A 23,280-nucleotide genomic window follows, 5' to 3' on the forward strand; every position below is an offset into this window, starting at 1 on the left:
ATAAAAGATTTAACTGACAGTCATTTACTTTGCTGAGTGCGTAGTATTTGTTAGTTACAAAATCAGTTTTAAAATTCAGTTTGCTAGCTGCATTAACAGTCTGCTATTGTGTAGTATAGTTGTAGGTGATAAATATGTTTTAATTATTCCTGGACTATAATACTTTGATGTTTTACATATTTTAGTGTAATTTTTTTCTTCTCTGAATTTATATATGCTCCATATATGTATTGAGTGGATTAGCTGGAAGAAACTTACAGACAGCTCTTTTCTTTTAAACTGAACTAGCATCCTGGTTTCCTACAGAAAACTTACATTTAATATTTAGAGTGTGACTTTATATTGTCTTTACTGAACATTACCTGTCTATGCAGTACCATCAGTTGAGAGAAGAGGACAGTGTTATTGTTAGTTGGATGTTTCCTTTTTGTTTCAAGATAATCTGTTTTCCCTATTCCATGTCCACACTGCTCCGAGGTTGCAGGTATACTGAGAAATTAATCTGTTTCCAGGTGAGGAGGAAGTAGAAGTATTTTGATTTTTATTAATTCTTTAGTGTGCGGTATGAAGAAGACATTGTAAAAAATTAATACAGTGTTTTTTTTTTTTCTTCTCTTCCCTCTCTTCACCCTTATTCCCTACTGTTTTAAAAATTAGGTATCAAATTGTAGTGGAAATAGTTCAGGCAACCACAATCAGCAATATTCCCCAAGTGAAGAGGCAGAAAGGTAAGATTCCATTTTTAAGTCATATCCGTTGTTTTCATTTTGAAAAGCTATTTGAACTCCCGCCATACATATGCAATCAGCATGTGTGGGTTTTTTAGACAGATTTTAGGAATGCTATGCCTTTAGTATTTTCGTTCTGTTTCATTTGTCTGAATCTTCCAGAAGCTCACATGGTATGATTATCCCCCCACCCTATCTTCATCTAAGCTGATGGATCATGAGAAAGGTCATATCTATGATACATTTGTTTTCAGAACTTGCTGCAGCTAGGATTTCTGACATTACAAATTCATATGCTGAGAATCATATTTCTGCTTTCTTTTTCATACAATCTGTTCTTCAAAATCTGTCTGTTCTCTTTTTGAAACAGAAGAAGGAATGATACAGCATAATTGTCAGTCAGACTTTATTTTGACTCTTCATTGTATTATGTTTTTGAGTTGCAATAAAGAGTGCTCTTAAATCCTTCTGCAATGATTTGGCAAGGTCTGCCTTTTTAAAAGCAGTGCATATTACAGTTGTACTTACATTTATTATATATACTACTTTATATGGTTCTCAAAATATGTTAAAATTGAGGCATATCTTCAGGAGATGATCTTAATGGCAAAATTACAGACCAAATAATTGCTTAGGCAGGTATACTTAAGTTGTATCAATGCATAATAGAAAGGCAACAGATAGGAAAATTTAATTTCTTTATAAATAAATCTTCAAGATTTTAGGTTCTCATGTAATCTCTATCTCTCAAGTTTTAAAAAAATTCTTTCCCTTGTATCAGAAAGGAAAATTTTAAAAAGTGATTCAAGTATAATGAAAAATGCAGAAACAGAAAATGAACATGCTGTGGGGTGGGGAAATTTTGGGCAATTTGAAGAGCTTGAGGTCCATGCTCAAGTTTCAGAAAGGTTGTCAACACTAATAATGCTTTTTGTTTACACTCTAAAATAGAGCTAGATGTGCATTCCAGTAGGATATCTTGCTTGTATCAAACCAAGATAAAAGTAGGCATTGGTTTTTATTCAAGGGTACATTATAGAAATAGATATTAATATTTTTCAGATGAAAGGTAATTGGATGGGAAGTCTGTTTCATAAAGTAATAAAATGAGAACAGGGAATTTAACTCTGAGAACATTATGAAAAATCAAACATTGCTAAGCCTGTATTTCCATTTGTGCTACCATTGGTCTTTTTGAGACAATAATTGATTTGGGGGATGTTTTTATACAGTTTAGGTTCCTACAATTAATTATTTATTAATTAATTTTCTTCTATCTCACTTGATTTTATCTGTTTAAATATCTACTTTTCTAAATCCTGAACAGAAGATGTTTCTCTGAAGCTACAAGTGTCTGGTACTGCAGAATAGATATAAAAATATTACAGAGCTAGTGGTATGTGGTAAAGTTGATTCTGCATTTTTATGGGCTCTTGATTTCTACCTGTACTAAAAAAAAAATCTAACAGAAATTTCACTAGCTGTTGCATTGAAGTTTTGTGTTATGATATGGACTTTTTTTTTTTGGTTTATTCCTCTGGTAACCTTGTATATTATTTAAGGGTTGATTACCACTGCTGGCTCTGTTAGCCCTTGGGACTATTGGGGCTAACCCTTTTGCTCATTAAATAGCCAGTGGTTATGCACATTGTCTGAAGAAGGTGATTTCTTTTTTGCTTGACACATGTGAAGCAGTATGCCCCACAGAGGCATGCAATACAGTCTTTTTATAGTTCACACAAATTTAGGGTAGATTTATAATTTCAGTTATTCTACTCAGGTTTTCATCTACCAAAAAATTTCAGGCTCTATGTACAATAAACTTTTAAGAGGGCTATCAAAACTGTAGAGGATAAAATTTAGTTCTGAAGGCTGTTTTGTGCCTTATTTTTCCTAAAGGAAATGGAGAAATTTTACCTAATGTGGTAAGGAATCTAATATGCTCCTGAATTTTAAAAAGAAAAGGTTAGAGAAAAAAGCTATGGTACCTTTCTTAAAACAAACCAAAGCCAACAAAAAAACCAAGCACAACTCACTGGTAACATAAAGATTGTTGAAATCTTGTAGAACAGACTACTACGTTACTCAGCATCACGTTTTGATGTTTCCCTTTCTGGATGCTACCGCGTAATGCTACCCCTGGATTTAATGGTGAATAACTAAATGTAAGCTTTATGTAAAATGAAAGTGTGTTTGCACAATCTCATTCTATTTTTCTTTTTAATCTTTTCACCCGGCACGTGGCGCATACCTGCAGTGATGTGTGAGCATGGCAGCTGGATGTATGTAACAGTCTCTCCTTTGCTGCTAGTAAATGAGCTCTTGCCTTCTGTGTCATGGGCATCTCTTAGCCTTGACTCCAACCTGGCGAGAGATAGGCTTACTGAGAGCTATTTCCTTTTGCCTATGGCAAACCTGGGTCCTGAAGATGTAACCGCTTCTGTAGTGCCTGGGTGTTCAACAAGAGCAGCTGAACTCTGTCTGGCCAGCATTCTGTTGAGCCTGATGTACGCTCTCAAACTGTAAGAATAGAGCAAGTGTAGATAGTACGTACATGGATATAGAATCATAGAGTGGTTTGGGTTGGAAGGGACCTTTAAAAATCGTCTCTCCAACTCCTGTGCAATGAGCAGGTGCATCTTTAACTGGACCAGATTGCTCAGAGTCCCATCCACCTGACCTTGAATGTTTCCAGGGATGGGGCATGTACCACCTGTCTGGGCAGCCTCTTCCAGTGTTTCATCACCCTCATTGTAAAATACTTATTCCTTTTATATAATCCAAATTGTCTCTCTTTTGGTTTAGAACCATTGCCCCTTTGTCCTACTGCAAGAGGCTCTGCTAAAAAGTCTGTCCCCATCTTTCTTACAGGACTCTTAAGTACAGAAGGGCTGCAATTGGATGTCCCCAAAGCCTTCTCTTCTATGCACTGAACCATCCCAGCTCTCTCAGCCTTTCTTCCTGGGAGAGGTGTTCCACCCCTCTGGTTATCTTCATGGTCCTCCTCTGGACCTGCTCCAACAGGTCCATGTCTTTCCTGTGCTGAGGTTCCCAGAACTGAATGCAGTACTCAAGTGGGGTCCCACACGAGAGCCATCTCACTCTCCATCAATTTGAGTTATGGGAGCTTCCTGAGGCAGTGTTTTCAATACAAGAAGGTATAACAAAAGACCTGAGGAGCAGTTAGTGTAGCAGAGGTGGCCAAAACTCTGCAGTAGTGAGTGCTTAGCTACAATTTATACTTTGCTCAGGAGAAGAAGTGTTGTACAACCGTGTAACTAGCAATAAGTACGCGTGAGCAGGATTGTGGACCTTTACTATTGGTTAAGGAGACATAATTAAGTCTCTAAAACTGACCAAAAATATTTATTTTTTCTAAAAAGATTGTCTATTATTCTAAAAAAGTGTCTATTATTAAAGGATGAGTAGCCTGAGGACAGGTTTCAAACTGATGACTTCTCATAGGAGCTGCAGTTACCTAACCTTTTTACTATTTTATGGGGTGATACCAAAGTATGCATTTAATGTTGGTGCCCAGTAAGGTTGGAGAGGAAGGCTTGTTGCTCAGTAAGGACAGGGTTCTTTACACGTTTTAACTAGTGCTGGTGCCACCTATTGGCAAAATATTTAGCTGTTAGGACCCTCTAATGAAATCAGAAAGTACTTTAAAGTACTTCTAAACATCAATGTATTAAACCCTCTGTAGCTGAAAAATGGCATATTATAGGTTGTTTTTTTTCTTTTCAAATTTGTCACTTGAATATTCTAGCATGTGAGCATAAGAGAGCAAATGAAAATGTACAAAAGCCTCTGATTCATGTTAAGCAGTAAGTTTTGCATTTGACTCCCTGAGAGAGTCAAAGGTCTAAAAAGTTGAGACACAAAGTAATTTGAGAGGTTTGCAGTATGTTGCCAGTTGTGGCTGGATGATAAAATTTCTGTGTCCAGGAGAATTGATTTTGGCTGTTGCTAAAGTTGAATAAGAAACCTAATGCAGCATTATTGTTTCCAGAGGCATAGATAGTTTATTTTGGAGCAGTGCAGGCCACTGTAAATAGAAGCTGTTACCTTGCATGCTGACACTGTGCTACTTCCCTCATTTACACTGGCACAAAAGCACAGAATCTGGTGTGTACGTGTATCTGCCTTACTTCTCCACTTCTCCAGCAGTGCCTTCCTGTGTATCTTCTTCAATGGTCATGATCACTCAAGCAGTGACTGTAGGAGGAGGCTTGGTTTTGGTGGTATTTTTGTTAGTGGTTTTTTTTCTTTCTTTTTTAAACTTGTGTTTGGTTTTTTTTCCTATTGGTATTTTCAGATGGTACCCTTCCCTACAGTCACATGTGCTATTGTTAGAAGAATCACATCCTTCTACACCTTTAACTGTAAACCACTCTCCTCATCTTACCTTTTGATAATGATTCCTTCTAAGTGCTGAACCAAATTAAAATTTAAGCTGCATTTTAAGTATTTTAGTTGTTTTTATTTTTTTTTTTACAAAAATCTATCTTATCTGCTAAAAATTTTGGAGGACTCTAAATGCTTATCTAAAAACCTTTACTGCATTTTGATCTATTAAAGCAGTTTGTAAAAGGACAAATACCTGGATTGAGCATTGTAACATGAATGACAGATGATGATATGCAAGTTTCTAGAAGCAAGAGTAAATCTTAATTTTCATAAAGAAAAGGTTTCAAAAACATCAATCAGGAAATAGCAACAAAAGTAAGTTACTATAATAACTTTATATTTGCTGTAACATGAATAAGAAACTGTTTAAATACACTGGATCTAATTTTAACAGACATATTTTTGTTTCTTCTCATACTGAGATTGTATTACAGGACCCTACAAGAATTTTAGCATGGTTCTCTTTTTACTAGCTTCTTTTTTAAACAAACCCAAAAATGCATGAAGGCCTGTATCTTGTGTTAGGGCAACACAGAGCAAATCTTTCAGCAGATTTTTTTTTTAAAGGATTTTTTGTAAAGAGATTTGTTTGATTTGCCTTTTAATTTTCTGTGCCCTCTGCCTTACACGTGACTTCACAGCATGACTGAAAACCACCCTCAGATGACTGGATGGGAGTGTTTTTCAGACACTACAGTGTAATCCACCCCAGGGCATCCCTGTTGAGAAAACTGCTCGTTTTCAAGCAGGGATTGCGAGACAGATCGAATAAGCAGCCATTTCTGTGTGGGGAGGTCTGCTGCGTTGCAGCAGAAGATTTCTCCTGCTGAGCCTTCCCACTGTGTGTCTAGATATTTGCTTTTATAAGCAAAGCTGACAAGTGGCACAGAAACAGAACTGTCTGTGAGCAGGCCTCTCAGCTGCTATGGCTCTGAAAGAGGCTTGAATGTTCAGCTGTAAAAAGGGACTTTTAAAAAAACCTGGGGCTCTAGGCTGGCTTGGTTTTGTGGGTTGTGATGTGTGGGTTTTGCCAGGATGATAATTTAGAGTGAAGTAAAATGGATACTTGTGTGTTGCAGCATACTGCAGATGCCGTGTAACTTAATTATGTCAAAACTGTATTATGATTCCTCCCCCTGACCTGCATCCTCCACACAGGAATAAACATTCATGCTCAATTATTTTTGCACAGTTTTCTGGCAAGGCTTAAAGAGCTGACATTGTGCCTGCATGTCATGCTCAAGCAGTAAGTGTGGAGGAAATCCATGTGGATGAGGGTAAAGGCAACAGATTCTGTGGTATATTTACTTGGTTTTATTTGTGATTTTTCAAATCAAGTTTATAGAGGAAATTTTTCTTTCTTCTCCTGAGATCCTTTGTGTCTGCTAGTGATGATAATTCATCTTGTCCTCAGTTGGTTTGGAGAGATGCTGATCAGGGGAAGAGGGAGGGAAGAGGCTGACCGGTCAGATAGACGTAGCCAAAGGGGTGCAAGGACCTGCAGACAGAGGCTATCTGTGGTGGATGTTATTTTACTGTATAGTACATACTGACTCCCATGCTCAGATTTACCTTACTGCCACTTGCCTTTTTATTTTTCTCAGCTGTGGCTGTAGTGGGAGGCTGTGTTGTACTATGCATTGCTAATGATCAGTGCCTAACTTGTCCATGATATCTCTGTAAATCCCTTTTCTCAGATCTGTTTGTGGAAGTGTTTGGGATTTAGCACTTTTTTTACTCAATCTCTTGTCCAACCACAGTAGAGCTGGTTTTCCCTTTGTTGGACCGTGGGCAGTAGAAGAACCGTGTGTGCTATTTGTAAAAATTCTGCTCTTGCAGAATTGAACAAATGCTTTTCCAGGCCTATGTAGGCTTTGAAAATGTGTAATTCAAAGTTTCTAAGAGTTGGAGGAGGTCTGTAAAGACTTGTAAGTTATATACATAAGGTTACACGAAAATGTTATGTAGATGTTCACTAAAGTACTTCAGCACAGCATTTAGGAGGCCCTGTATGTTCTTAACCTGGCTCTTGGAAAAAGTTTTGCAAAAAAGCTTTTGATGGTGAGCATATGTGTTGCTGCTTTGGTGATGGGTCAGGTTGGTCAGTGCTGTTGTACACACTGCCAGGTGTCACGGATCTGTAGCTACTGAAGCTGTAAAGGAGCAAGAACTTGTACTTTCTATTTTATTCATGCTTTTGCCATATATAACTCTGCAGGTAAAATGAGAAATCTCTGCCTTTTTGCTGTTACTATTAAGAGAGGGGATGGATCATGCATCTAAAATACAATTAAGTTTCTACTTTAAGCAAATTTGCATTATTTTTTTTGTATCCTTCAGCATGCTTAAGGGTTATAAGTGGCATCTTTTGGCATGAAGATTTGGAAGGCCCCGTATTCTGACTGAAGAATGGATGGTGTGAATATGTACTGCAGTTTGATGTATTTAATACATATAAACTTGCTCAAGTAGCAAAGCCACCACAGAAAAAAAAAAAAAAAAAAGGAAAGAAAATTAGGTCTGAGAAATCACTTTTCAGAAATTGTTTTGGTGGGCTCTATGATATGCTTCTGGGGATATACTTCTAGCTTAAATCAAGATAGTTATGAGTTATTTAGAAGAAAATGTTGAAGCTTTGTCAGAAATCACTGCAGATGAGCAAAAATGCATAGAATAAAACAATTTGCACAGGTAGCATAGCTTTGATTACTTGATAAGTTTGAGTTCATTTGGACCATTTGCATTTTAGTGCTGTTTGGTGCAAATTGAATTATCTACAGCTGTGGATTGATAAGCAGAGTTTGAAATTCTGCTTTTGGTACTAATTGCATTTGGTTGCCTTTGGGAGAGGTGCACAATACCCCTTTGGGATTTGAAGTTCCTCCATGGCAGTGCACGTCCTGTCAAAAATTTCCCCAGATAAGGAGAATTATTTTGGAGGAAGTCAATAAAAGACACTTTGCTCCTTTGGAGGTGGAGGCTCTGCTCAGTTGCTGCTGGTAAATGTGTATGCAGCTCATGGGGAGGAAGTGCCAATGTAGCATATTTCTTGTCTTGCTGATGAAGAGTGATTTTTGTTTGTTTTTAATAATATTTTTTTAGAAACATACCCAAACTGTAAAGTTGTTACTAGTTAAAAAAATATTACTCAAAGGATGCTTTTTTCCCCCTTGCATTGTGGTGAAACAGTGTCTTAGTAGCATATATATACTTCTTTTCCATTTGTTGAAGGTCGCTGGAGGGTATGAATACATGCATGCCTTTCCTTTTGTGTGTTCCTGGTTTTACTTGGCTTATGCAGTGATAGCTGAATGTAGTGAATATCATCTTTCATGATACTCAGAAATAGGAAAAATCACTCTTAATTGTGTCTTGGTATTCTGGTGATGGTGGAATCAGACAAGAATAGGTTAGAAAGAGAAGTCTTTATAAGTTAAAACATCTTTTTGATAGTGCTTAATAGGAAAAATGCAGTTTAATATGAAAAGAACAGTTTAGATCCAAAAATCTCTAAAATCTCAAAAGGAAATTAGGGTGAGGAGAAAAACAGTGATCTACCTAACCTTCTCCAGTTGAGCTGAAAATGCTCCTCCTGATTTCTGCTACCTTACCTTTCATAATTTGGAGGAGGGAAGTGATGCTCAGTGTTAGTCCACGCTATCTTTCCTGCACCGTAGCACATTAGCTGCATTCTGTGCTGCTCTGCTTTTCATCAGCCTCTTGTCTATTTGTGAAGGACGTCACTGCCAGGCTTTCATGGTGACTAGTCCTGTTTATCCATGGAGCAGGAACAGGCTGGCAGTGTGATCTTTATCACTGCCCTGAGTGATTCTTGGGTGGAGTGGCTCCTTTTGGATATGAAGAGCTGAGGTAAATGTTTCTGAAGGATCTCTGTTAAGACAGGAAATAATCACTAGAAGCAGTAGGCTCATTAATCTCTTCTGGAGGCCTGCTGCAGTCACAGGATGATAAGACTTCAGGTAAAGTAGACATGCATACTTCGAAAACCCTTCAAGAATGCCTTGTTTCTACCAAGAGGGGTACTTTTGTTTTAAGAAGGCTGAATGATCATTGCATTGTACTGTTTGTGGTTTTTCAGAAGTGGGATTTCAAGTATGCATTTTGAACTCAAAGCATTTAAACTATTGAAAGAATTTGGAACTTTGAAAAAATCATCTTAGAGTCAAGTGCAGCAGGGAAAAGATTGGGGTTTAATCTTTGCTTTAAACTTCTGTTCCTGTATTTGTAATAGCTGTAAATGTTTTGATTTGAGGGAGAGCATTCCGTTGTCCTTAAGGTCTTTTCCTTTCCTTTTCTCTCATTAATACTGGTACCTCTGTTTAGGGAACTGAAACACAAAATTAAATGCTCTGTTGACTTCCCTGTGGAGATAACATGCCAGGAAAACAGATGGCTTTTTTTTTTTTTTTTTTTAAGTAAAGTAATTTTATCATTTGCTTCAGTGAGTATCATCTCTTTAGTTCACTATTATGTGGCAGCTCAGATGCAAATGATACTCATCCATTAAAATATTAAGAATATTTGTATCAGGAAGCATCCCTATCAACATAGATACATGCAGCAAATCAAGTGAGATTAAAAATATGGGAAAAGATAATGGGAGAATATCTGGACTCAGTTATGTGTAGAACTTCAGGGAGCTCCATGTACCTTGAGTTGTCCTTCAGTATGTAAATGACAAAACTTAGAGTTGCATGCAGTACTTACATGTGGCTTTGAGGGGGAAATAAAAGGGTAAAAACAGTTGTAAAAGGAGAAGTTGACATAATGTATTAGAAACTTTCTTAAAATAGGTATTTTAAATAGTTTCTGAGCGATTTCCTTTTTGCTGTGTATGCATTCACAAATGTAACTCTGTAGTTGTTTCTTAACAAGAAGTGTTGTGAAAATGGAATGCTGGTTTTATCTACATGGTTTTGCTAGCATTTAATATTTTGAAAACATGGTAGAGTAGATCTTTACTATTTATCCCTGAGCAATCAGATAATCCAGAGCCAAGTACAAGCCAAGTACTCTGCTACTGAGTAATAGCTGCAGCCCAAAAAAGCGTGAGTGTTATCATTGAGTAGGAAAATAAAACCAGTGTATAAATGTGAATCAGTTGCATCCTGCAGATACTAAACATGATTTCCACACAATAGGGTTTTATATCTGCTTTATCTGCTGCTTCTTTTTTTAGATCGTGGTAATTAGCTGAAGAGGCTGCAATGTAGAGTACACAAACATTACACTGGCTATTACTAGGTCTTATTCAGCTGACTGTCATCTTCATGTTACTTTACTTTTTAACAGTACTATGCAGTCTTGATGTGGCATTCTAAGATTTTTTTTTTTCTTAGTTTTCTGACCATCTTGAGGGAACTTTGGTCAGTTGTCTGGAGGGGATATTGTATGATATACTGTTCACATCAGGCACAAGAAGTTTGGGTTTGCAAGTAAGATGTGTAGGAATCTGGGCTGGGGGGAAGAGAGCCCAGTCCCTCGTGATCCAGGCAGTCAATGCTATGGTACATAGGCCATCAGCTCCACGTGTTATCATATGCTATGGCTGTAGGTAACTTCCTAATGCCATCTGATAAATGTACATCCCATAGTAGAGGTCTTGGGCTGTGTCTTCCAACAAAGTATGAGAAGAGAGTTGGAGGGGTCAGGTTTCGCTATGTATTTGAATACGGATTTTTTTTTTTTTCTCAAACCTTTTGTGTAAACCCTTGACTTATCATTGTAGATTGTTTCAAAATCATCGTTCTGTTTCAAATACAAACTTGCCAGTATCTGTACTGATGAGCACAGTTTATTAATGAATGACAGATGCTTTGATCAGACAGGTCACAGAGGCAGTGGTACAATGATGTTTTCATGTCATAAAATACTGTTTATGATTTGCTTTATTCTTAGATTCAAAAGGAAAAGAAACTGCAGCAATGAAAGCTGACCTACTAAGGGCTCGCAATGTGAAGAGGTATATTAATCAGCTGACAGTGGCAAAGAAGCAATGTGAGAAGAGAATAAGGCTCCTGGGAGGCCCTGCTTATGATCAGCAGGAGGATGGCATTTCTGATGAAGGCGATGGCCCTCCAAGTCAGAAGGTATAAATCACATTGCCTGAAGGTCATTCTAGATGTGTTAGCACTGGGTCATGTTACCTCACTGTTGTTAATCCCTCCCTTCCCCCAGGAATCAAGTACAAATTAATTACTGCATGGTTTATTTACTGTGGGAAAAGATTACTGAAGTACTCAAAAAGACACATTGATCACTCAGCTTGGAATATTGCTCAATGTGAAACTTCATAAAGGATCGAGTGGCTTGTAAGCACGTGTGATTTTTCAGACATACCACATGTAGGGAGCTAATAAGGACATGGTAGCAGCCTTTATGAAAGTAGCAACTTGCTTTCAAATAAAAGATTGCCAACGTATGTGCAATATTTCTTTGGCCCTCATTATATTCACTTTGGGAAGTATGTGGGCTTTGAAAATACTAAATTATTCAAAAGTAAACACTTGTGGAAGGCAATTGACAAAATTCAGGGTAGTTGTTGCAGAAAAACTCTGCAACAGGTAAAGCTGCTGTGACTAAATGCTGGTTTTTAATACCACTGTAGCCTGCAATTAGAAATAACTACCGTTGTGTTGGCCAACATCTACAAAAATAAAATGACTACTTAGCTTTGCAAATCTTTGAAAATTTTAGTGACTTCTTTTGTAATCTACTCTGTTCCCTTTGGGCAAAGCACAGTAGCTGATACATTCAAATGTGAAAGAAGATTTTATGCTTTTCATGTAGGTAGAAGATAGCTTATCTCTTTATGCAGGGATCTTTCATTTTCATTATGTCCTTATAATAATTGTAACTTAGTAGAATGTTAGAAAAAGTAGTATGATGGAGAAATAGCTCCTACTTTTTGTATTTTGTTTTTCTTGAGTAAGGTCTGAAACAGAGTGATTCCCTACTCCTCACTTGTCTTTAAAGCATGATTTCAGATGGTGTGTCATAGATTGTGCCAAGGCAGTCCTGATCTCTTTCCTGAAGTTGGGTGTAATGAGAGGTGCCAAGGAGAAAGAGAGGAGCATGTGGCAGCACTGCATGAGCCAGTGATGCCACTTTTGAAGCCTGCTGAGATGTTATGAACTTTTCTGGATAGATACACGGTGACATAAGATTGTTCAAGAATGGAGTCCAGTGGTGAAGATGCACTTGATAGGGGCAGGGATTGGTCAGGAGTATAATAAAATATAATAACTAAAATCAAAGGAATTCCTGAAGCTGATGTTGCATGTTTTCTAGACCAATGGGATTTTTTAGTGGGAGTTGCTGACCTGGGGTTATATCCTGCAAATATACCAATGAGCAGCTCAATATTGAATTAATGGTACTATTAATAGCAAGAATGACTACTTGCACAGGCATTTGTTGTGTGGATGGTGAAAACAGTGGGATCTGAGGCACTTATTTCTTCTAAGCTTTTGATGTTTCTGTGATGAAGTCCTAGAACCCCTCTACAGTCATGTCAGTGTAGAAAATATGAGAACTGCTTCTCTCTTCTGTTGTCCCCAATTCTCCATTGCCAGCAAAGAAGCTGAGGGAGGCTGAGAGATGGAGGTCATGCTGTCCCCTTCTGAGCACAGAAAAATTCCCAGGGCTTAGCTGAGGAAGCAGTCTTTTTTCGCTGTTGCTTCCTCCCATCCTCTTCTAGCACTGCGGTAGCTGCAGTCTGGGTTCTTACTTCAAGACAGCCGGTGTTACTTTGGATTGTTGGCCCCTCCTATTTGGGCAGTATTGACTGAACACTCAGGCTCTTTTTTAAGCAAAAGGGAAAGGCATTGTTTGGGATTAGTAGATAAGATATATTGGTATGTTGCAGCTGGGGACTCCTTAGAGTATGATTGTGCCGGCTTTTCTTTTAAGGTAGCATCTAAGTTGCAGAATTACTAGCTTTTGTAGAAGAAACTTTAAGTTTGCCTTCCTTTCTTCAACTTGCATGAAAGAGGTCAGAAAGGGGCATTTACTGATGGTGTTTTGAATTAATGTTTTATGTAAGTGTAATGCAGAAGCTTGAATACATTATTAACTTTGGGGAATTTTTGGTACTAGTTGAACAAAGAGTTGACTAGTGAACTAAAGTGGTATTTTGATTTCACTTATGCATCCTATAGAAAGCTTTTTCTTGACTTCAGTAGTTAGGGGAGCAATGGCATTGCTGGTAAAAAGTCTTTAATGCATGTTCTGATTATGGGTTTATATGTGGAGATGGATTATTTGGAGCTGTCAATGTTCTGTTTGATTATGCAGTCTTGTGGTTTTTTATTCATTTGATTCTGTACATGTTTCACTTGCCTAATTTTCCTGAATCCAGGTTCTCTAGGGAAATCCTAAATATGTGATTTATAATCAAATGCTTATAAGCAAACAAACAGACAAACCACAGCTACTCTCTGAATCTCAATTCTGTCATTGCCTCTGATCTTGGTTTAAACTCTGCCCATGGTGTTAGATTTGTTTTCAGAGAAAATGCAGTTTGAATTAGTGCAATATATAAATCATCTCTTAATAGTCAGTGCAGTTTTAGTCCTTCTTCTTAGAAATTGTGCCTGCACAGTACTGCAGTAATTAGTTGAATTCTTGTTGTCTGTGTTTATTCAGTGAAATATTTTTTTCCTCTGTTGAGCTGAGCACAACAGCCACACTACCTTGTCTGTGAGATTTGATGTATGGAGTAACAGCATCTTCTTAGCGGAGCTGTTTTGTAAATTGTGGGTTCTAGGAGGAGGTCTGAGGATCTGACCCTTAACTAGCTGTGAAATAGCAAGGAAACCGTCTGAGTGTATTTTGAGGTGGAACCAGCTCATGTTCATAATCCAGCTGATGAGGACTAAGATGAAACTCCTGCAGAAGACCTTGCTTCCACTGCTTCTGTGGCAAGATGTTGATTTAACTGGTGACTTACCAGATTTTCACTGTGATTTCTGAGCTTCAGTTGTAAGATCATGTTATGTCAGGACATCACAGTACAGAATTTGGGAATATTAAGAAAACAAGATTCAATTGTTGTCACCCTATTGCCTGGTGATGGGTTTTCTTATGACAGAGGTATGTTTGTGAACATGTGAGTCTCAAGGCAGGGATTTTTACATTAGTGTATGTGCAGTAAAATAGTCAGGTACCTTATGTGGTTAGTATACTTCCTGATACTTAAATAACCATTGCATTTAGTTCAGCTACTGCTGTATGTGAAAGAGACAGTCTTCTGATCACTTGCTTCTTTTTAAAACATAACAAGATGAATACAGGCTTAAATTTTAGTCAATATACAGACAAAGCATTAGTTAAGGGTTTTTTAAATGCAACATGGAAAAAGATATTTATCAGTATTGGTTTTTGCATTCCACTTATTCCTGGCTTCTACAAATAAAAGGGAAAAAATCCAAAGCAGCAACCAGAAGTCCCGCAGTCTGACTGTATGCCATTATCCCAGCAGAAAGCTTCCTCTAGTGACTCAAATGCTGTTCATCCCAACCATCTGTGGTGCTGTAACCAGCTTTATTTGGGTTGTTCATTATAGGTCAATGTGGTTGTAGTGAATGGGAATCTGGTGTGTTGCAAAGAAATGCAAAGAAACAGTGCATCTAATCTGTGCCTGGTGCCTGTGCAGACCTAAATGAACTAGTTGTTCTATGCTTCTGTCCAGAGAGAGTTTATGACCCTTTTGGGATTTAACAAGATCGAGTCTCTGCTCGGTAGGGCCGGGGCCAAGTCTCTTCTGTGTACTCATGCTAGGGATGCTGGTCAAAGCACCCCACTCAGGGAAAAAATTAGAAAAACCTAACCCTTTCCTAGTCTTAGGCAGAGCCTGTGACCAGCTGTGATATATGTTACATTCCTATTGAAGCAGGGAATTGTTGTGGCAACAGCAAAGCATCTGGTTTTTCCAAACCCGGAAGCTGCTCTCGAGTTAACAGGATTTGAAGGGTTGCTGTGGAGGCTGATAATTCTAAGATTATATCTGCTAACTGGATATTAGATTTGAGGGTGTACACATGCCCTAGTGCCTGCATATGTGCCAACATAGCTTAGAATTTTGTGCTCTAATCCATGGTGATACTGAATCATAAAATGATCTTTTGCTGAGGATTACAAATTACTGCAGAACTTCTTCTTTAAATTGTAAAAGGAAGGAAACTCCACAGAATAGTTGGGTGCCAAAGAGGACTGTGGTGGTTTCATCCCAGGCAGCAGCCAAGTCCCACACAGCCCACAGTCCCACAGCTCACTCCCCCACCAGCAGGATCAGGGAGAGAATCAGAAGGGTAAAAGCCAGAAAACTCATGGGCTGAGATAAAGACAGTTTAATAGTGAAAGCAAAAGCCACACACACAAGCAAGGCAAAACATGAAATTAATTCCATGCTTCCCATGGGCAGGCAGGTGTTCAGCCATCTCCAGGAGAGCAGTGCCCCATCACACATAACAGTGACTTGGGCAGATCCCATATGGTCTGGAATATCCCTTTGGTCAGCTGGGGTCACCTGTCCCGGCTGTGTCTCCTCCGAGCCTCCCATGCACCCCCAGTCTCCTCACCAGTGTGGCAGTACAAAAAGCAGAAATGGCCTTGGCGCTGTGTAAGCCCTGCCCAGCAGTAACAAAAACATCTCTGTGTTATCAACCCTGTGTTCAGCACAAATCCAAAACATAGCCCCTGCCAGCCTCTGAAGAATGTTAACTCTACCCCACCCAAAACCAGCACACATGCATTTTATGATCTTCACCTCAAAACTAAAGCACTCTCATCTCTATTATTGCTGGCATTGAAGCTGTAACATAATGTTTTTAGTACAGCACCTGGAACATATTTAATAATTCCAGGATAATCCAGACTTAAAGAAAAATCAAGAAAACATTTGAGAAGTCTCATTATTGCAAGAGAATAAGCTTTTCTGCCCATTAATTTATTTTTTAAAGTGTTCTAGTTTGCGAGGTATCGATGAGGAGGTTTGTGTAACACTGTTGCTAGGCGCCACTGCTTTGATTACCATGGGGCACTGGTGTAATGGGCCCTTTGTTAGGTGGGAGAGATGGTTTCACTTGCCTTGCTCCCTGCAGCAGCATGTACCCCCAGTTACTTTTGACAGGGTGTTGTTTGTTAGTTACCCTCCTTGCTGGCAGCCAGAGTGGGTATACCTTGGATAATAGAGGCATAGAGACCAAGGTGACCTCTCACTCAAGAAGTGACAGCACAAGCTCCATGCTATGACTTACTAACTGCTATTATTTACAGAGCTGACAGTCCCTGAGATGGGGAAGACATCTGTTCAAGGGGCTGGAAGACCCTCTTACACTTGTATTTTAAATCACTGTCCTTGGTAAAATGACTGAATAGAAAATATGATGATGCACAGCAATGAGGCTAAACCACATGTTGTTCTCTTTGACAGCCTGAACACCATTTCTTTATTAAGCCTAGCTTGAACAAGGTACTCTCTGCTGTTCAGTGAGGTTTATAGAGTGAGCTCTCAAAGGCAGATGTTCATATATGTAAATAGTTTTAAAGCTAAGAGCAAAGTTATGTCCAGAAGATATTTGTATTGTAAAGGATAAAGAGAAGAATGGCATATGATTGTCACAGAGGAACTTTGAAAATGTAAACATTTCATATGAGGCAAACATAATTTACTTAAACACTGCCCAGGATTTGGGGGAGCTGTTTCAGACAAAACATAGATGACTGCTGTTGTTAAAGAACCACGTTTAGCTTGGTTCGTTAAGGCATTGATTTTGTGCCAGTAATTGTGTATATGCCCATGTAGGTGGTTTCCTCACGTGTAGCTTGAGACCAGGAAACTTTTTCCTACATGTTGGTTGTAGAGTTTCACAGGTACTAGGTTTAGGAAAACAAGCAGACTTCCCAGAGAGGGAGGTATTCTGATGCTGACTAGAATTGTATTATTATTAGGTATCAGAAAACACGTATTAGAGAAATTATTAATGCTTCAATCTCAGAGTTCACCTCTTGCTCTGTACCAAATAACTTTGCTAAAAAATGTAAAGTCATAGGAAGACTCATTGCCCCAGTGCTTAAGGACCTTCTTTTCTTTCCAAAGAGAAAGGTGTGAGTTGACTGGTATCTGTGAGAAACAAAGCAAGAGGGTAAGACTACCCTGGGTGGTATATTTGGATTCCTGGTGATATAAGTAATGGAACTAAATAAGCGACATGAAAACTGGTTCAGCTGCAAGACTGAAGGGTTGGAAAGAAAAGGTTGCTTGGTTTTGATGAGGTATTTGGAAAATTGGTCCCAATTTTTCAGAGGAAGACAAGGTTGTTCATTTTATTCAGTATGGGAAGTTCTGGTCATTTTGTCAGAGAGGTATTTTGTTTTCAGGTGTTTATCTCATAGAAAAGGCCTGGATTCACAAAAATAGTAGAGGATAAGGTGATAATGGCTTTTTAATGCGACCTCTTAATGGCTGCAGCATCTGTGTGGGTATGGGAAGTCTGTGTTTCATTTCCTTTTCTGCCTGATGTACACCCACCTCACTCTTCTCAGAAAAAGTCCTGAGCATTATATCACAGAACATACTCATTCCTGACTGCATTTCTGATAGATGTTTTTCAATAACAGTAGGAACTGGCCACCAAATGCCCTAGCTGCCAAGGTATTACCTCTTTTTCTGTGTCCCTGGGAGTAATTGAGATACATCTCAAAGCTCTGTGGGCTGTGGTATGGAAACTGCTGGTGTTTGAAACAAGTAAAGAACAGATGAGTTAGCTTTCAGCTGGGCTCCTCTGCTTTGCAGGAACATTGGAAATTAAATTTTTGATAATAGCATTTCATGAGTGACTTGAAATGCCTTCATGAGTCCTTTGAAATGTATCCTGATCAGAAAGAGGTGGAGGTATTTACTATCTGATAAGAGCACAGGTGAATTTATCTTCTAAGTACTTAAAAGTCTTGTTTTTTTTTTTAATGAAGCAAAACTATTACTGTAGGAGGTCTGTGTAGTTCAATCTAGGACACGTTTGTGGGATGCATAGTGAAAAGCTTTTCCCTATAAGGGATGGAAAGGAGCTTGAGTTAGGCATTTTCCCAGTTTTTATTCTTAGTTTTCCCTTCTTCAGATTCTTCAGTTTGAAGAAATTTTGGCCAACCCTTCATACCGAGAGCATTTCCGGATCTACATGGAAAGGATGGACAAGATGGCTTTGATCAGCCTTTGGGAGTCTGTGGAGAATCTGAAGACCGCTAACAAGGTGGCAGAAATTGCAAGCCTATGTGGCTTTGTACATTGATGACACTGTTCATTGTGATCTTGATGTTAGGAAATGTCTTTATGTTTTTAAAATATCAATAGCATAGGATGAGTGGTAAGCAATTTGAGTTTAACTGCTTCATGTCAATATTTGAGGATAATATTGCAATTAAAATTTGTGGGCTGTTATGATGATGATTTATTGTTGGTTGGTGTAACAACAGGTGTTAAAAGGAATACTTGATATGCAAAAGTAGTAGAATTATTTCCCCCTCCACCAGAGCAAAAACGTGAAGTAATACATTGGCTTTAGTTGTACCAGTTCACGTAAAAGCCAGAAGCACATTCCAACTGGATAGTCTGTACATAAACTACTCATCTTGCCAGTTACAGGTAGCACATTCAATCCAAAACAGTGAAAGTGTATTTATGTTCTTAAAATCCTTTCGGAAGAAAGGTGCTGCTTTAAAAGACCTCTCCCTAACCTGTAGTAGCTAAGTTTCTCCAGGAACTCCATGCTACTGATAGAGGGAAGAAACAATGCTGCATTGTAATTTTGGCTACAACAAAGTAGCAGTTAGAACCCTGAAACAAGGATAGGGAATATCATGTAAAGTTGCAACAGGTATCCAGAAGCAATGGTGCGGAGCAAGAATTTCTAGAGGGCAAACTTGCTGTTCGTGAGGAGTGTGGTGGATTTTGGGGAAAACAATTAAACCTTCAAGATTCACACTAGCATGAAATACAGATTTCATTATTGATATTGGTTAACTTTTTGTTCACTGTAATTTTACTGCTCTCTTATGTATAAAGATTCTAGTCAATTGGAAAACACAAAACTTCCTGTAAACAGAGACACAAACTGTAGGGCGTGAGTACCAGTGAACCATTAACACAATCTGAAGAAATGACTAACAACCAACTCAAGCTAGAGAGTGTTGATAAAAATGGTTTGCCAGGCACTGTGAAGGGAGTTCTGTAAATCAGTTTTGATTTGCAAACTGCTCGTGATTGGAAAAGGTACTGTAAATCATTTTATGACCTCTCAGCTCTGATTTCTCTCTTCCCATTCAAAACAATATGTATATACATATGGCTATGGATATATCTGCCACTACAGGGGCAGCTTACAGAAAGGTAGTGTCCTGCAGTCATGTGGCTGTGATATTGTCAGATGAGGCAGGTAAGAACATTGTGCCATACTAAGGGAGTGGAAAAACCTTTTTTAATTCTGTTCAGTTTAGGGAGATGGTAATTTAGGGAGCTGATCGTGGGCTGTGCTGCATTACCTTCTCTCTTTCCTGTTCATTAATGCAAAGTTCAATCCTGTGCACTTTACTGTGCTCGGTAAAAATATCCAGCCTCCTGTTCTGGTAAATGGCTCTTCAGTTGTGCTTTTTTCCTCCTCTTCTTTCTTTTTTTTTTTTTTCTTTTTCCCATGCAAATTAATTATAATGATGTATAAAGTGAGTTGATTCTATTCAGCAGAAGACAGGAGAGCTGATACAGCTGAGCTTTACAATCTGAATTTAAAATGGTGACCACACTGTTGCTCTAACACTTCCCTTCCTTTTATGCCAGCATTTGGAACATAGGTTTAAAAGAGTGGGCGCGGAAGCTCTGGCAACTTTAGAGCACAGCTGTTTCTTCACTTGACAAATATCAATACTTAACTTGTAAAACTGATTGCTTAGCAGAGGTGCACAGGCAGGCAGCATGCTCAATCTCAGTAAAAGGTTTACAGATGTGTTCTCATACATTTGGCTAGGAAATTAGCTTGATTATCCTTCAAATTATGCACCTGGGTCCTGAGTCATCTTTATATTTTCAATATTTTTTCATTATTCTTTTCTCCCGCCCTCTCCCTTGCTTCCTAGGCTGAAATACCTCAACTGGTGAGTGAAATTTATCAGAAATTTTTTGTGGAAAGCAGAGAAATACCTGTGGAAAAATCCCTTTATAAGGAAATACAGCAAAGTCTTGTGGGAAATAAAGGCATTGAAGTATTCTACAGAATTCAGGCAGATGTTTACGAAACTCTGAAAGACAGATACTACCCCTCATTCATTGTCAGTGATTTATATGAGAGATCAGTCAAAAAGGAGGAAGAAAGAAGTTCTGCTCAGCTAACTCCTGAGGACAAAGATGAAGTGGTGAGTCACACAGACTTTCTTTCACTTTCAGACTTTAACTTTTCTTTCACTGTTACTTAAAGTGATTTGAGAGACTGTCCCAAGAGAAGCATGTAGTAGCATCTTCTGTCCTTCAGCTTTGGACTACTCTTCTTTTTTTTCTCATTTATTTATAAATATTATCACTCTTGTAGTTTCATCTGGTAAAACTTGTATGTTTACATGCTCTTTGAAATAAAATGGTACAAAACTCCAGAGTATTTAAATTTTAAATCAGTTAAAGTAGGTACTTCAGATTCCTAAGCCACCTGTATTTCACATCTTTCATTATGCTCCTTGGAAACAGAGAATGCAAAACATACTTTATACAAGCTCAGCTGCTCTGCTTTTGAGTGAAAAAATTCTCACTGAAACATCAGTAGGTTTTTGCCCAGACATTGTCCCTGTCTCCCGTGCATTCCCTAGGTACTAAATAGGTATTTTGCATAAAAGAGAAGAAAAAGCAATGTAAAATATAATCTTAGTGTTTTTAATTAATTGAATAAATTAATAGACCCTGTTGGAAGATAAATCTAGCACAGGAACTCTGAATACTAAAACAGAGCATTCAAAATGTCATAAGCAATAAGCCAGTGGCAACTCTTCTTGGGGCAGGTTTTTTCCTTGGGTTGTCTAACTCAGTCATGTCAGGGGAACTTGTGTTGCGTTTATACAAGAACATTTTGACAAGAGCACGTCTCAGACTATTGTGTGCCTCTGTCAGTCAGGCTGCTGCTTCAGATCAGCATGGATGTTTTCATTTTACATGTGAACTTGCTCAGAACTCAATGAAATGTAGCAGTTTGTCTAAAACTGGATCTAAATAAACAAATAAGCAGAATCCAGAAGTGCTGATTTACATTCTGCTATTTAGAAAAAAATTTTCCAGAACCTAAGGCTTTTGTATTTACTGCTTTAATGTCTTTAATTTCTGTAGATGAGTTGTTCTAGTCTTTGTAGTCTGCATATCAGCAAATCTGCAGAGATGAACAGTTATAAGTAAATTACTTGCAATATGTACTCTTAGAGCTTGCTGTATTCTTTTCAGTGTTTGTTTTTCCCTGTATTCTTTTCCTTGACAAAATATTCAAGATGTGTTTTCTAGTTTTCTCACTGCTGACTCAGCTCTGTGTTGATGGTGGTAGGTACTTCAAAGACTTTATGTCCTTGTGTTTGTAATCACTGAGACTTTGCACAATGGCTCTTAAGTTTTGTCCAGAAATTCCTAAAACATTAAATGTTGTGCTTTCTAATTTCTTCATATGCTTTATTCAGAGTCTAACAGATAATGATTTCTCTGAGAAAACTGACACAACACTTTAGGGCTAGCTGTACTCTGATAACATCTACTGTAGCTGCCAAAAAATTAGATTTTTGGCATCAGCATCATCTGTCCTTCCTCTGAGTCCTTGGAGATATGTATTTGCCAGATATGAAGCCTGGGTCAGCCATGAAACCTTAAAGACTAATATATTGCCAAGTCTGCTTTTAACAATGCAAGGTAGTTTTTTTTTTACTGCTAGAGTGTCTCTTGGATAGAGCCATTCTTATGGTGCTGTGTCATGCTTCAGGGTCTTTGAGGTGAAAGCAAATTATAAGAAATTCTTTCTGAAGCTTCCCGTGTTCTTTCAAATGTTGGTGAAAATGCAGTAGTGGCTAATAAGTTTGTGGGGTTTTGTCCTCCCTGTGTGTAGGAAACGACAGCCTAGAAATTGGATGTTTCTGGAGGGATACATATTGTTAGCAAATATGGATTGGTTTTGGTTTAGTTTGGATTTTGGGTCTGTGTCCTCACTTCCTGGGGCACTGTGGGCATCACCAGTGTTACTTCTCTATAAATTTCACTGCTATAGCTAAATAGATAAAAAGCCATCTCGTGCATCCATGGAAGTGAGGACAAAAGGATGAGTCCTGATTAAACATGAGAAAAATCAAGTCACAAGATAGGAATCTGGAAAGGGCCAGACTGCTGGTTCTTCTGCAAGTGGAACAAGCTCTTTCTTCTTCCCAGTCTGTTTCCACCTTCTGTTTCCAGGACAAACCTTCACAAACCACCACAAACCTCCAAGTATTTTTACTTGGACAAATGTCACAAGTAGAAATACAGAAGCAGGCTGTGCTTGCATCCAGCTCTTTGAGGAGAGGCTCTGTTGATTGCATTGGTGTTGCACGTGTCAGATCACTAAAATAAGCCTGACGTCTGTGTTCTACGTCACTCACAGAAATGGAAACCATTATCAGTTTACCAGTCAGGGGAAGACAGCACAATCTGTTATGATCTCAGCTTTTAGTGAATTGCTTGTTTATTTGATAAACTTGGTATTTTGGATACAGGTTACTTGATCTTGTAATTCTAGCATTTTTGTGATAAACCTGGTGATTCAGCAGTGGTTTTTGCTTTAACTGTCTGAAAAGTTAATGAGAGAGAAACCATGTAGCCTACCTCTGGGAGCACAGCCTCACTGATTTGTAATTAATTGCAATTCTTTGATTGCTAGCACTAAACTTCATAAGAAAAGACTTTTAATTCTTCTGTATTGAAAATAGCATTTTTGATTCCTTCTTTACCTCCATACTTCCCAACAAGTGTAAGGTTTGGGGTTTTTTTATGATTCTTTACATTAACATTTTAAATAACACCCAATATTGTTAATTATTATTATTTATAATATAATATAATAATATTATATTATTATTTATA

At 38.2% G+C, this 23,280-nt stretch overlaps 1 protein-coding gene across 1 annotated transcript in view; it reads left to right on the top strand.

Annotated features, from left to right (window-relative positions):
* Nucleotides 1-23,280, top strand: part of SNX25 (sorting nexin 25) — an 83,466-nt gene that overhangs the window by 40,174 nt on the left and 20,012 nt on the right. Inside the window, exons 6-9 of the mRNA XM_042014953.1 lie at nucleotides 658-728; nucleotides 11,058-11,248; nucleotides 18,278-18,409; nucleotides 20,286-20,561. Coding sequence (XP_041870887.1) covers nucleotides 658-728; nucleotides 11,058-11,248; nucleotides 18,278-18,409; nucleotides 20,286-20,561 — 670 coding nt within the window. The remainder of the gene's footprint in view (nucleotides 1-657; nucleotides 729-11,057; nucleotides 11,249-18,277; nucleotides 18,410-20,285; nucleotides 20,562-23,280) is intronic.

The sequence above is a fragment of the Corvus kubaryi genome, unplaced genomic scaffold, assembly GCF_017639235.1.
Source record: "Corvus kubaryi isolate FWS band 111438036 unplaced genomic scaffold, C.kubaryi_AGA036_p1.0 split3-131, whole genome shotgun sequence".
NCBI lineage: Eukaryota > Metazoa > Chordata > Aves > Passeriformes > Corvidae > Corvus > Corvus kubaryi.